This window comes from Gobio gobio (assembly GCF_949357685.1).
Source record: "Gobio gobio genome assembly, chromosome: 14".
In the NCBI taxonomy this organism is placed as follows: Eukaryota; Metazoa; Chordata; class Actinopteri; order Cypriniformes; family Gobionidae; genus Gobio; species Gobio gobio.
In genome coordinates, this window is record NC_137107.1 from 24,078,653 (window position 1) to 24,093,120 (window position 14,468).

Sequence of the window (14,468 nt, forward strand, 5' to 3'; positions counted from 1 at the left end):
AAAATGCTATCTAGATAGGCAGCATGGTAGAATTGTAGACGCCACCTAAATCTCAAAAAAGTGCAGTCCAGGAATGACAGGGCACGAGTTATTAAATGTGTAAAATCTCTTTATTTAATGTTAATGTGTAAGGCTGTTACAAAGGGCAAAGTCACATATGTTTCTAAAGCCAAAAGGTGACTCTCATTTGTGCTGCCTTTTCTATTTTTACAGCCCATTTTACAGTACATCTAGAATGTTTCACCTCAGTGCAACATTGCTTGGGAAAATATGTGTAATTATCAACATGTTGTTTTGTCTTGTAAAGTCATGTATGTTCCGCATTGTGGCTCCTGAAGACACTTTGTTTATTCTGCCGTGTAGGTGACAAATGTAAAACAACAGTAAAACAACTCGAGCATACTAAACAAGCTGAGTGTATCAGATGTATACATAATATTTGTGTATCTTTATTCTTTACTCACCCGTTACTTTTTAATAGTTTAAACCTTACAACATTGTACGTATCATATCCCTACTTAAAACAATACAATTGAAAATAGGTGTAAAATTACACAAGTTGACAAATATGCTGCCATACCTGCATCTTTCTCCAGACAGTTTCCATTATAAACACTAAAAACGTGATGACAGACACAGAAGTTGAAAGTCACAATGTGACAACAGTTGTTTATTAAAGTCAAACAACAGTAATATCATTGGTTGAAATTGTTTGGTTATCATTGCTTGAAATTAGTATTGTTATTTTTTTACACATAGTACTTCAAAATGCTTTGATAAACACATTCAATTTAATTTCACTTAATTTAAGCTACACTTTCTCAGTAATACATATAAAGGACTTACAAAGCCCTGCCTCTGACAATCCTCCACAGTACGTCATTGATTTGATTGCAATTTTAGAGCACCGTAAAAATGTTTATTTCACAGTTTAGCTATAATATTATTGAAACCTTATTGGAGGGTCTTCTATGTGTTTGTAAAGTCTGTGAAGCCACTTCAGTCCTATTAGAACATTATTTGATTGTGTCTATCAATAATAAATATCTATACAATAAAAACACATTTAAAAAAACAGTGCATTCAGTACACAAAATTGTTACATTTCAAAATAAATAACCAACACATTATAAATAAATAATCACAAGTGCTTTGTGGTGTTTCCGACAGTACTATAGATTCAGACTGATGGGATGAACCAGAAACACTTATTTTGAAATAAATAAGCAAAGAACAAAAAGTCGCAATACATTCATCTGGTTCAGTCCTCTATGTATGTTCTCCATCTCCAGGTGGAGAATTCGGTGAGAAGGACATTGTACGTACAGAAGCAGTGTTCAAAACATCCTTCATGCCAGTGTATACAGCCACCATAATTGCAGGACATCGGGGCGTAGGATCCATTTGAAAGGAGAGCATTTTTTGATTATAACCACTGGGAATAAAATAGAAATGATGCTCTGCTCCTCAGCCATAATGCTTTCTTCATCCTGTAAAACAATAATAATATAAATTTTAAAAAAAATCGATTAAAAAAAAGTCAGTTTGATTAATCGCGATTAATCACACCTAACATAAAAGTTTTGTGTTTATATAATATGTGTGTAAAAATGTATATATATATATATATATATATATATATATATATAAACACAAAACTTTTATGTTAGGTGCTAGTAATCAATTTGACAGCACTAATATATTAATATCTAAAATTAGTTTACTGTGTATAATTATTATGTATAAATAAATACACATACATAATTGTATATATTTAAGAAATATTTCCATACATTTACTGTCTATATAAATATATATACACACACATATATATCTTATATATAAATATAACACACTTTTCTTAAATATATACATGCATGTGCGTGTGTACACAGTAAACACACATATATTATGTAAAAACCAAATTTAATTTTGGATGCGATTAATCACGACTAATATATTAGTGTGTCAAACTGATTAATAGCACCTATATATATATATATATATATATATATATATATATATATATATATATATATATATATTTTTTTTTTTTTTTTTTTTTTTTTTTTGTTGAGCATTCACTGAGAACTATTTACCTTTCTTTACTTAACACTACTGTATTGACATTGCCTCAAGTTTGACCTTTTCTTCACTTTCTACATCAGCGTCATCTTTTTTGTGGTACCTGTAAGAACAACATTCAGAATATCTAAGAAAGCTTGTAAAACATTAACAGTTTAACGATTAAGAATAATCTAATGCTGATTCATGGTAACATACCGTAGTGCCAGCAGAATAGCAATGACTACGAGACACATGAGGGACAGAACCACTGCTATGACAGCTAGAGCTGTGGTCCGGCTGTAACGCTGTTCCCCCTTAGCTACTGGTAGGGGTAGGGTGAATAAATGACATCTCTCCCCTGAGTAACCTGCTTCACATCTGTAAGAAAGATCATGAAGTTCAAAATCAGCACAACTTCACACAAGAGAATCAGGAGAATTCTTCTCTAATTTTGTGCTATTCTGATCTACTTTTGAAACTGAATCATTGCTGATATTGTTGGCTTCTTATGATTAACCGCTTGCCTTTTCATTTTCCCTCATTTGTAAGGCACTTTGGATAAAAGTGGATACATGTAAATGTCAAGACTACACTAAACAACCATCCGGAGGAACAAAAAATGTCATTTGTTGAACAAAAGGTGGAAATGCACTGCATGAAACTCACACACAAGAATGAGTCTGCAACTCCCTCAGATGCTGACACACTCCATGAATGCAGAAATCTTTGTATTCCCCCAGGCAGGGGTTCTTCTTTCTCCCCTTGCCTTTTCCTTTGCCCCTCCTTTTTCCTTTTTTTGTCTTCCTCTCAGTAGTGGGCATCACAGACGGATGTTTGGGTTTGGTGGAAAATGCCACTGTTGAGCAAGATAGAAGAGCAGTGATGTAAGTGCGTGATGATCTAATATCGTACAGCAATATTGTACTTCCTGTGGAAGTATACATCACTTATTTTATTTTTATAATACACTATTATATCACATTTTATATCAATTGTTTATCTGATTTAACAGAAGTGGCCATCCTAGTGTCATTCCAAAATCTACCCTTTTAATTATTTATTTATTTTTGTTAAGTACTAAATGGTGTTTATTGAAATTCATAAGATATTGGTATCAGCGCTGACCACATTCAGTGAAAAGAAGCAACTCTACCTTTTGGCACATTAAGGTCATAATCTCCAGAGAGATAATCATCCTCATAATCATCATCATCATCACCATACACATTTGTCCCATTGTGCAGCAGGTGGCCTGTTGTGTTTGATTTCTCTAGGGTGGGGAAGAGGTTGACCACTGTTGTTCTGGGGTTGCCACTCTCATACCTGTCCATAGAGGCGCCACTGCACACCTTGAGTAACACTGGAACAGAACAAGACACTTTAAATATCTAAAACACACATTTTATGTATCTTAGATACAGTAAATATGTAGAAGATAAACACGATGGGGCCAATTAAGCTAATGTAAAAGGTTAAATAAATCACGAAATAAATAGGGAATAAAAACAGTGATGTCAAAAGCGGTTGGAATAACGTTGAAGCAAGAAATCATTATTTTAAAAGTTAAAAAAAAAAAAAAAAAAAAAGCACTTGTAGGCTACTCATAGAAGAACCCATTGTAACCAAGCGCCACATATTGACATATAGGGCAGGTCTGCGTGCAAGTTCTAACAGCACACTTTGATTAAAAGCCATTGTTTTAAACACTCACCGAGACAGTTGGAAAGAAAAATCACAAGCCGCAACGTATCCATATTTCTTATAGTACAATCCAAGATATTGGAAGATCAGAAGTTGTTCTCTCTGTACCTCCAGCACCGTCCGCGATCTGCACGCAAATGCGCGTGCTGGGGACTGTGTCAAAAGTCCCTTGGGCTGCGAGCTGGGAACAAGAGCGCGCGCCGGTGGTTATATACCGACGACACACATTTCACTTTTATGAATCACTGGCCCCACCTTTAAGACAAAGTTAGTCAAAGATTGACTGATTCATAATTTGACTAGTCAATAATTTGATAGGCTAGTAGTCACTGGTGTTTTATTGTCTAGCTAATAATGAATACATTTTAAGATGGTAATAGTTACTAGGTTGAAGCTGATTGATCTACTACCATGTTCCAAAAACCATTTAAACTTAAACTGATATGACCAACTCGTGGTTTGGTCATTTTGTCCACAAGTTTGGACCTGCAATAGGCTACGTGCTTAAAATGAACTTTTCCAGCAGGGAACCGATATATTAATTGGAAAAGATTTGGCCAAGATGCTTTAAAAAGTTATAATAGTTTTCCGTCTAATATTTGTACGCCAGTTATTTTCTTTCAGGGGATATTGACTTTAAAAGGGATAGTTCACCCAAAAATGAAAATGGTGTCATTTACTCACCCTCAACTTGCTCCATCCAAAACTGCATACATTTCTTCTTCTGAAGACAAATGATATTTTGAATAATATGGGTTACCAAACAGTTGATGGCATCCACGGAGTATTTTTCATACTATTGAAGTTAATGGAGCCAATCAACTGTCTGGTTACCAACATTCTTCAAAATATCTTGTGTGTACAGCAAAACAAAGAAATCCATACAGGTTTGGATGGAGCAACTTGAGGGTGAGTAAATTACAATTTTCTTTAAAGACTCTCTTTAAAGAGTCTAAATTTCATTGCCTACTAAATACATGCATTTATTTAAGAAGACTGAATGTGTTAATAATTGTATTAAATTATTTGTATTATCCACAGTGGGATCACTGGCGCCACCTTGTGCCCAAAAATAATCTGACAAAATGCAGACATAAATCATAGATTCAAACCCCTTTAGTCATGATTCAAGATCTGCCCAAAAAAAGCTTATACATGTCAAAATCTGCTAATTTGGTTAATCTTTAAAATACGGTTTATTGCTGGACCTTTGTTTTAAGACAAAATAATGTGCATGAAGCAGAGGCAATACATTTGTGAATGTTTATTACCATACATATGAGAAGTCAAAGACAGACCAAAAGAGGGAATTGCGACATCGCCAATAACGAAAAGTAAAATATGCGCATTGTAAAGTAGCTGGACAAGAAAAGAAAAACATTTTCCAGTCTATTTTTAAAAATCATTTTCAAACAAAGTTCTTTCCGCATTATAAAAAGTGGAGTTGCAGCACCTCATACCATGCGAGGCCGATTTTCTACAGTCTCTGAAGTGAACCACACACCTGGAGGATATTTACAAGCATTACAAATGGGGCTTGTGGACTATCGCCACTGTTTGAGCTCAACAGCTGAACCTTCAACTCAGGAATTGCAGGAAATATAATACTGATTCCAACATTGAGGTTCAGATTGCAGGTGGGCAAGAAGTGAAACTGATTCTTCCCATAGTCGTCATCACAAAGAACGAAAAAAAAAACCCAGACCGCCTCAGCAGAATCGAGACAACCCAACACTAAAATAAACTCCTTTAGGTGCATCTACATGCCCCAGCCTCCTCCCATGCCATTCATGCTGACTGAGCCACGGCTGCTGCCATAATAACTGTTGTTCATTCCACCCTGGCTATCTGTTGAGAAACAGGAATAGACATGTGAGAACCAGAAAAGTGCGCAAAATTAGAAAATATACATCAAACAATGGTACAAAGTTAAAACGCACTGTAGTCATTGTAGCCTCCCATGCTAGACTGGTTGCTGTACCCTCCAGTGTAGCCTCCACCCATCTGCTGCCCTCCATGCCCATAAGACGACTGGTTTCCTAAAAACAACAAATATTATACAGTTATAATATTATAATACAAAGGTTACACAAATCTTATAAGCACTAGTTTAGTCTCAGCCTCAGGTCAGATGATTCACTGTTGCCTGTACAACCAGTAATAGAGATTAGAATAAGATTTGACTGTTGCATGCTGGTCTATTATGATATTAATAAATCACAGCAATTTGCCCGTCACAAATTTATATAAAAAGCTTACCCATTCCGCTCATCATCTGGCCTCCGTAGCCCCCATTACTGCCTCCTGCTGTTGAGTTTAAGAATAACTCAACATAACGGTGCTCTGAAAAGAAGATTTTGAAACAAAGAAATTTACAATTTGAATATCAAATTCTCACATTTAGGGTGCTTTCACACTAGCACTTTTGGTGCGCACCCGGGTTCGATTGACGTCAGAGTTCGGTTCGTTTGGATGATGTGAACGCGGTCTTCCGAACTCGGGTGCGCACCCGCGAACTGTACCAGAGTCAGCTTAAAAAGGGTGGTCTGGGGTACGGTTCATGTGAACTCCAGTACGGTTCGCTGCTGATGTGAACGCAATCGTACTAAATCGCGGAAGTGAACCGCTATTAATGACGTATGATTTGATAAAAAAAAAGTGTGTGTTTCACTCATTTTCCTGACGAGCATGACTGACATACTGCAAGCAGAGAGCTGTAAATCTCATTTCTGCTCGTCTTCAGCGTTTTTTTAAGAGCATTTGCAGTACATTTGCGGCATATAGACGCAAGTGCCATTATGTACTGAAGCTTTAGAAACAAAACCAACAGTTAAAAAACTAAAATATAAAAGTGAGGTGAGCAACACTATGCATTTCGCCGCCTTCACGCTCGCTGTCGTTACCAAGCAACCGGGTAAACAACTGCTGCTTTGATGACGCAAACGCACAGCGGTTCGGAACCAAATATTATAATATGAACACAGTCCAGCTGGGGCACGGTGAGGGGGGAGCAATCGAACTCGGGTTCGGTCCAGGCAATCGAACCAAGTGTGAAAGCACCCTAAATATCAATAAAATTCTAGTCATGATGCAAACTTACGCATGTTTGCTTTGTCCTTTGACATTGCAGCTACTGCATCTTCATGTGTCGCAAATTCCACATCAGCCTCACCGGTTACCCGCCCATCTGGACCAACCTCAATGTGCACACGCACCGGGTTCAGAGGAGAGAAAAACTGCAGAGAAAGTATTTTTTTTTACCATCCAATTATTTAACATTCCAAATTAATGTAATTTTCATATAAGGTCAAGAAAATCAAACAGTGGCAACTTACATTGTAGATGTCAGGTTCTGTTGCCCGGTAAGGGAGTCCCCTCATATGAACACAATGACCCGTGGTACTCTGAAAATTACCACCATCACCATAACGTCCATCTGATACGCCTATATATAAAAAAAATACACAAGTAAATTCAAAGCAAAATGGCTAAAGCACAAATGTGGCACGTGCTAAAGAAGCTGGTCTCACCTCCACCGTATCCTCCACGTCGCACGCGATCAAAGGATCCCCCACGACTCATGCCATTGTAGCCCCGGCCTCCTCCGCTGGGTCGGTCGTAAGGCCCAGGTCTCTGCATGCCCATGCCTTTACGCGGGGGCTCATAATGTGTCCGCACTTCAGCTCGGCTGCTCTTAAAGATCTCAATATACCTACAAACATACAGATGAGCATTAACACTCTTGTTCAGAAGTAAAATGGACTGAAAAAAAAAAGAGAATAAGAAAAAAGGACCTTCACCTGTTCTACATGTATAATATCCATGCAATTGAGAGCTCAAAGTATTCTTGATACGATCTAATTCACAGAATTGTCTCCACTTCTAGGTTTATAAAAGAACATTGGGGCCTTTTTTTAAATATATTTATTTGTAAAATATATATACATTTTTAATTATACCCAGTTCTGGTTAGTAACTGATTACATGATCAGATTAAAAAAAATTACATACTTAAAAATACTAATTAAATAAATTATTGATTACATGATTACTTCATATTTATTAAACGGCAGCAACTTCACAATTCATTGTTTCTCACCAATTCTTTTTTCTTTAAAATTTTCCTCTAAACCTGCATATTGCTTATACAGTCAAACCTAAATTTATTCAGACACCTTCAACATTCTCACGTTAATCAGTTTATTCACTATAGTTTAGAAAATGGTAATAAAATATGACGAGAACTCAAAAGAGTTAAACTGTGTCAGAACAAATTCATCTTGATAATGTCAAATAACTTTGATAGAAAGGTATGTAAATGGATTTCAACCAATCAGCTGTCAGGTGTTAAATTTAAGTATACAATTAGATAATACCAATTTAGATCAACCAATTACCAAGCAATGTTTCATTTAGTTCAGTCTGTGGTGTAAAAGGTTGCATTAGCAATTAAAGAAAAAACAAGCAAAACATGGTCAGGTCAAAGTATCTGAATAATTTTGGTCCAAATTTGTGGGTATAATATGTCAGTTTATTTTATTTTGCTATCCTCACTAACATAAATCAACTATAGTGTCCTGCACCCACTAGTAAAAAATTATATCCGGAGTATGAATAATTTTTGGTTTGATTGTATACGTTTTGCACGAGTCAGAGGCCACACAGCATTTTTTTTAATCTTTTTTGTGTTTGATTTACATTAGTGTTTAATTATCATCAACTTACAAACCCTCAGCAGCTCCTTCTCAAACTCGAGTTTGGAAAAGACGTAATGTTTAATACGTTTCATGTTTTCTTTGTAAATTCATATCACTATGGTCCTAGATTATCCTATTCAAATCAGTGTAATAAATACGGACGACAATCAATTAACCAATAGTTAATGGAGAATTTTCCCCTTCCAATTCCAAGCGTAGGGCTGCACGATATATCGTTTTAGCATTGATATCGCGATGTGCGAATCTGCGATGGTCACATAGCAGGATGTGAGATGCCAAGTATAGGGATCCTATGATCTGTATGGACCAGGCACCACGGTTTGTAACACGCGATTCTTTGATTAATTACAAAGTTTAACCATCATAGTGTGAAATTATCACATGCATGTGATTAAGGTCCTGTCAGTTTAAACATTTAAGCAATTTTTAACTATACGAGAGCAAGGAGACGCGCGCACACAGCATGCGGACACCGAATTCAGTTCTCCTTCACATCTATTAGTGCTTGAACGGACACAAATACACACAAAATTGTCAAAATGCCTGTCTTTGCGAGTATTCCCATAAACACAGTCGCTTATGGCTTGCGTGTTAGTATATCGTATCCGTGCATTCAATCTTAAAGTGACAGCACCCTAATATTACAGCTGCTGTCTGTCATTAATGTTAATCAACCAACAAAATACAAAGAGAAAATCACTTTTGTAGCTTTGACAAAGATTAATTATATTTGAAGATGAAGACTATGCAGAGTTATTTTACATTTGATTATTCAATTTATGTACCTGAATAGACTTACCTGAAAAACAAAGCACTGTTTGTTTTGTATTTTTGTTCTATTGTATTTATCTATGCTTGTAATTTGCTTATTATTTTCTATGCAGATTCACTCCCCTACAAAATCACCTCAATCATTCTAGAATTATTAATTCTTAGAGCCATTCAAGTCATCTGGTGAAATATTTTTCATATTGCAACATATAACCGCAGAAAAACAATACATCTCTGTCAGTTTTTCCAATATCGTGCAGCCCTATCCAAGTTTATATCTCACAATAATATAAATAAAAGTGTTTAGTCTAGATATAAACTCAGAATTGTGGGATATAAGTCCCAATTCTGAGAGAAAAAAAAAAGTTGCAATTAATTTCTTTATATTCTGTGGTGGAAGCAACCTTCAATAGATAAATGAGTTTGGTCAAAAGTGATCTAAAAAGTAAACTAAAAGGAGTAAATTATATTACCTAAAATGTGTAATAGATTACGTTACCAACTACAATTTATGTAATTTGTACCGTAATGGACTACAATTTGTAAGTAATCTAACCCAGCACCCATAACAATACTTCTCTATATCCCAAAAATGGCAGAATTCAAAGTTTTTAAACGACGTAAAATTTTGCCCTGCCGTTCATGCATTAAAACTCTAACGCTTTCTTCAGTATGACAGTAAATAGAGACCCATTACAGTACCCAGTCTAAAATGGTATTCAAACTGGCTGCTGCAAGGCACACATTTGTATGCTTAAGAATTAGAAAATCCCGTGATGCTACTGACTAAATAGGCATTCAGCCTTTTTGAATCCAGACATTGATGACTGCTCACAAATAAACACATAAGAAAACAAAAGAGTAGGAATCCATCAAGGCCTTGGGAGCCCTCTGGTAGAGACGTTTGCATGTCCATGTGGCGTGTGTAGGTTCGTGTTGCATACCACTTTGAATGTTTACTGTAGTAGGTGTTTTACCACATGAAAAACAGCTTAACCATCCAACCATCCATCCCCACCTGTGCCCTATTCTTTCCTTGTGTTTCTTTAGAGCCTTTTCAGCTATATCCTGTGAAGCAAACTGCACGAAGGCCTCCCCCGTACTCCTCCCCTGGAAGTCCACCGGCAATGTTATCCCATTTGGCACGATTTCCAACCCTTCAACCCAAGGACAGATAACCCCAACGGGGACATATTAAATAAATCCACATACCCATTTACAAGTTTTGCTTTGTTCTTTTCTTGAATTAAAATAAAAACAAAACAAAAAAAGGCATATTGCAATGAATCCTACTGGGAGAGTTTCACCACTTGGGAACGTGGCCTAGTGGGCAAGCGTTCCACTAACTTGGCTTAGACTTGATAAAGTGGCCATCCCAAGAGTTGGTAGAAAAAGAGTAATATCCCTAATGTAGCAGAATAATTTGGAACAACAATGCTGGATTAACTAACGAATCAATGTGCCAAATTATTCTAGCAACCATGGGAATGGTCAATTCACCTCAATGAGGACTACGCTTGGCCATTACTTCTCCCGATGACTATGTGAAGGGCTGCAGGAAAGAGTTTGAATATACCTGAGAAAAACTGCACAATCTCTTCCTTGCTACATCCGAAAGGAAGGCCGCGCAATCTGACCAGTCCGTCTCCCTCAGTTTCTGGACAGTTAGGACCAGTGTGTTTCATAACCCAGTCCATTTCCACATTGTTTGACTTGAAGACTGAGAAAAAAAAAGGGGGGGGGAGCATAAAGAGGACAATTGAAAACTACCATTCAAAAGTCTGGGGTCAGCTAGTTTTTTTTTAAATGTATTTTTAAGAGGCCTGACCAAGGTGGCTGCCTTTATTTGATCAACAATATAGTAAAAACAGTAATATTGTGAAATATTACAATTTAAAATAACTTCTATTTTAATTTTAAAATAGTTATTTCTGTGATGGCAAAGCTGAATTTATCGTCATCATTACTCCAGTCTTTAGTGTCACATATATTGATTTGTTGTTCAAGAAAGATTTCTTAATTATCAACGTTGAAAACAGTTGCGCAGCTTAACATGAAAATTTTTTCCAAGATTATTTGATGAATAAGAAGTTCAGAAGAATAACATTGAATGCGGAATTTCTCCGCCGATGCCAATAATTCAGAAGTATATCTGCTTTTTTATAGCTAAACTAACAAACTGTGAAAACTGGACAACTTTCCTAAGGTAAATGCAACGTTAAGTGAAATTGTTCACGAGCTGTTTTATTGATGCCTTTCTGTGGGTGAAACACTGAAGAAACTATTACATGAGGCATGAGATTTCAGTAAGTTGTACTGTATCTTTCAACATGCCTTCGATGGTGTTTTTTCGTTCTATTACTTGTATTAAAACGAAGGACTCCCGCTCCGTGCTGCTACTTGAACGGAGGCACTTCAGCGATCTATCACGTCACATTTAAGAGTGCCATAACACCAGTTATTGTTACAGTTACCTTGATAAAAAGTTTGTTTCTTATCAAAAGTAACAAAGCACAAAGTCTTTGAGATTATTGGACGCTAGGTGAGCTACAAATAATGTTTGGTCTAGAGAAAATTGGTCTAGACCTGGAAACCTTGGCTTGAACTACTGGTGATTCATAGGGTCAAATTGAGACTGCTTTAACGTCGCTGTATTTTGCATTAAGGGTAGGCGTGCAATGAGGCTCCACCTTCTTTCACATGGAAATCTTTTCTGGTTCATTTCTCCTGTTCAGTCAATCCAGGTGAGACGTCCGTGAGTTAAAACATGAACACATTGACTGGAGAAATGCTTTATAGTAGAAAAATGAAGTTTTTAATGTGTAATACAGTAAAGCTGCTTGATTTTAAGTGATCTATTGTATAAAGTGCTATTTAAATTACTGTGACATGTCTTTACCGGAGTGCCGATTTGTAGAGCTTGTGCAAACATCCACGTTGCCATGATCAGATGCTTTTCTCATGCTTTATAAAAAAAAAGGCTTGCTGTTTCTCAATTTAGTTGTGCGTTTATTTTGTTATCGAGAGGGAAGTGCGCAGCACTTATTTACATATTCATCTGAACGCCATGTTTGCTAACAGTATATCGCTGATCACGTATTTTGAAATATGTTTTACCCCTAAGAAAAAACCGATATAGAACTTGGCGTGGGTATATTGGAGCCTAAATTCAACACGAGACATTTTCTTCCCACCCTACTTGATTGACAGGATATAATCTGCCCTGATAATCGGCCGTTTTTAAAGTGAAAATTTCCAATCGGTATCGGCCGATATACAGCTCTGGAAAAAATTAAGGAGACCACTTAACATTGAGAAATCTTAAGTGATCTCTTATTTTTTTTCCAGAGCTGTACATTGCTGCATCCCTAGTACGGAACCAAAGTCTTGAACAATAGCTTACATAAAACTCTACAGACTCTCCATACCTTCTACATAGCGATGCCCCATTGACTCCCTGTCTTTTTTGACTGCCATTTTCAGGTCTTCCTCTGACTCCAGCTCCACAAATGCTTCTCCACTCGGTCTGCCTTCACGTGTGTATGTGAAATGAATGGCTGTTCCATTGTTGGCAATTTTGCAGCCTGAAAAAAAAATTCAATTGTTTTAACTTAAGCAATAATTAGAGTATAATAATGAGGATCAGTATGAAGACTTCACATTCTTACCTGAAAAAAACCTGGACACTTCTTCTACGGAGCACGACCAAGGTAAACCTCGAACACGGACGACATATCCTTCATCATCAGCCATGATAACACAATGATTCTGCGTTCAAGCTAAAGCAAAACAGAGATTGGTAAACAATGGCAAGAAAACGTTCACTGCTCAAGAATTCCTGATGAAAAAAATAGGCAGAAAACACTCAAGTCGATGAGTGAGATGCAACAGGAACACACGGACTATTTATGGCCTTTACAACAGAGGTGTCCACGCCACTTCAAGCTTTAGTGGGGAGCTGGCTCGGGAACCGCTTTAAATGGGTTACATCATTAAACTGACCACTAGTGTTCACTATGGAACAAAACCAGCATCTACCGACTATTTTATGAATGCGCATTAGGACAGATAAACGGCTAGTACCGAAACAAAGAGCGCGCACGCAGGCCTCCAAAGGCCAGCAGCGTCACATCAAACACTCCTTTAACGCAAACACGAATTCAGCCTGTAAAACACCTGTTAAACCGTGCGCTGTGAACACGTTTTTTTCTGAAAATAAATCATGGAAATAATACCTTGGTATAATTGATATTTTCTCTGCGCGGCGTGGTCACGTTTGAACGTTTCTCCGATTCTCATTCAGCGCAGGTTCATGACAACTTCCGGTGGGTGTCCACGCCCACTTCCGCATTCGGGACCAACGTGTTGCTGGAATTTATTTATTTTATTTGTTGGGTTATTACTGTGTATATGTCAATATTATTGGTCGTAATTACTGTATTCGATATGTTATTATACTTGTGGGCCGAAGGTTTCACACTTTGCTACTTTTGTACCACAGGGCACCTAAAACAATACATTTTTAACCAGTTTTAAGCAAAATTTTAAGCAATGCAAGATGTTACGCAAAACGATGTGCAACTAGTTTCCTTATTATATTTTTTTAATTTGTACATTATTATTAAACATAAAAACCAATGCCATTGTTTTTATATTTAAAGAAACGTTTGATGTAAAGTATGTTAAATTGTATAATCAGCCGCTTATCATGTGGGGTACTTATATACCGATATACCACTAATAATATGTCATAGCGAAAGCACAAACATTCAGAAATATGAAAACAATGGAGGATGCGGGCATCGATCCCGCTACCTCTCGCATGCTAAGCGAGCGCTCTACCATCTGAGCTAATCCCCCTCCGACACCCATGTTTTCGGCTCTGCCAAAAAAATAACCAAAACAAACCAACTGCAGAAGAACCTGAAGAACCTATTTCACTCATATTGCTTTCAAACTCTATGGTCAGTGTTTTAGAATGTACTTTTCTTGTACATTTTAGAAACAACACAATTCGTGATTAATAAGTAGTAAACACATTATTTGGCAAACCAAAACAACAGAGAGTAACGTTGCGTTCTAAATAAATGTATCTGAATGGAATAAATAGTAATACATTTTATTCATTTCACTTCCGGTAAGGACCAGCCAGTCAAAATAAAAGCTACAATCAAATGTTTGTTTTTCGAAGGCGCCTCTCAAATGAATTTA

General features: G+C 36.7%; 2 protein-coding genes across 2 annotated transcripts; both read right to left on the bottom strand.

Moving 5' to 3' along the window:
* Nucleotides 1-93: 93 nt before the first annotated feature.
* On the bottom strand, nucleotides 94-3,946 carry hbegfb (heparin-binding EGF-like growth factor b). The gene is made up of 6 exons (XM_079835104.1): nucleotides 3,779-3,946; nucleotides 3,221-3,427; nucleotides 2,734-2,923; nucleotides 2,284-2,445; nucleotides 2,100-2,188; nucleotides 94-1,490 (listed from the first exon to the last, which is right to left on the bottom strand). The coding sequence occupies exons 1-5, from the start codon at nucleotides 3,819-3,821 to the stop codon at nucleotides 2,116-2,118; spliced, it is 675 nt and encodes a 224-aa protein (XP_079691230.1). The 5' UTR covers nucleotides 3,822-3,946; the 3' UTR covers nucleotides 94-1,490; nucleotides 2,100-2,115.
* Nucleotides 3,947-4,943: 997 nt separating this feature from the next.
* Nucleotides 4,944-14,220, bottom strand: hnrnph1l (heterogeneous nuclear ribonucleoprotein H1, like). Its single transcript, XM_079834662.1, has 11 exons — nucleotides 13,493-14,220; nucleotides 12,926-13,036; nucleotides 12,686-12,841; nucleotides 10,834-10,977; nucleotides 10,276-10,414; nucleotides 7,299-7,480; nucleotides 7,104-7,213; nucleotides 6,869-7,004; nucleotides 6,028-6,111; nucleotides 5,709-5,807; nucleotides 4,944-5,616 (listed from the first exon to the last, which is right to left on the bottom strand). The coding sequence occupies exons 2-11, from the start codon at nucleotides 13,008-13,010 to the stop codon at nucleotides 5,528-5,530; spliced, it is 1,224 nt and encodes a 407-aa protein (XP_079690788.1). The 5' UTR covers nucleotides 13,011-13,036; nucleotides 13,493-14,220; the 3' UTR covers nucleotides 4,944-5,527.
* Nucleotides 14,221-14,468: the final 248 nt, after the last annotated feature.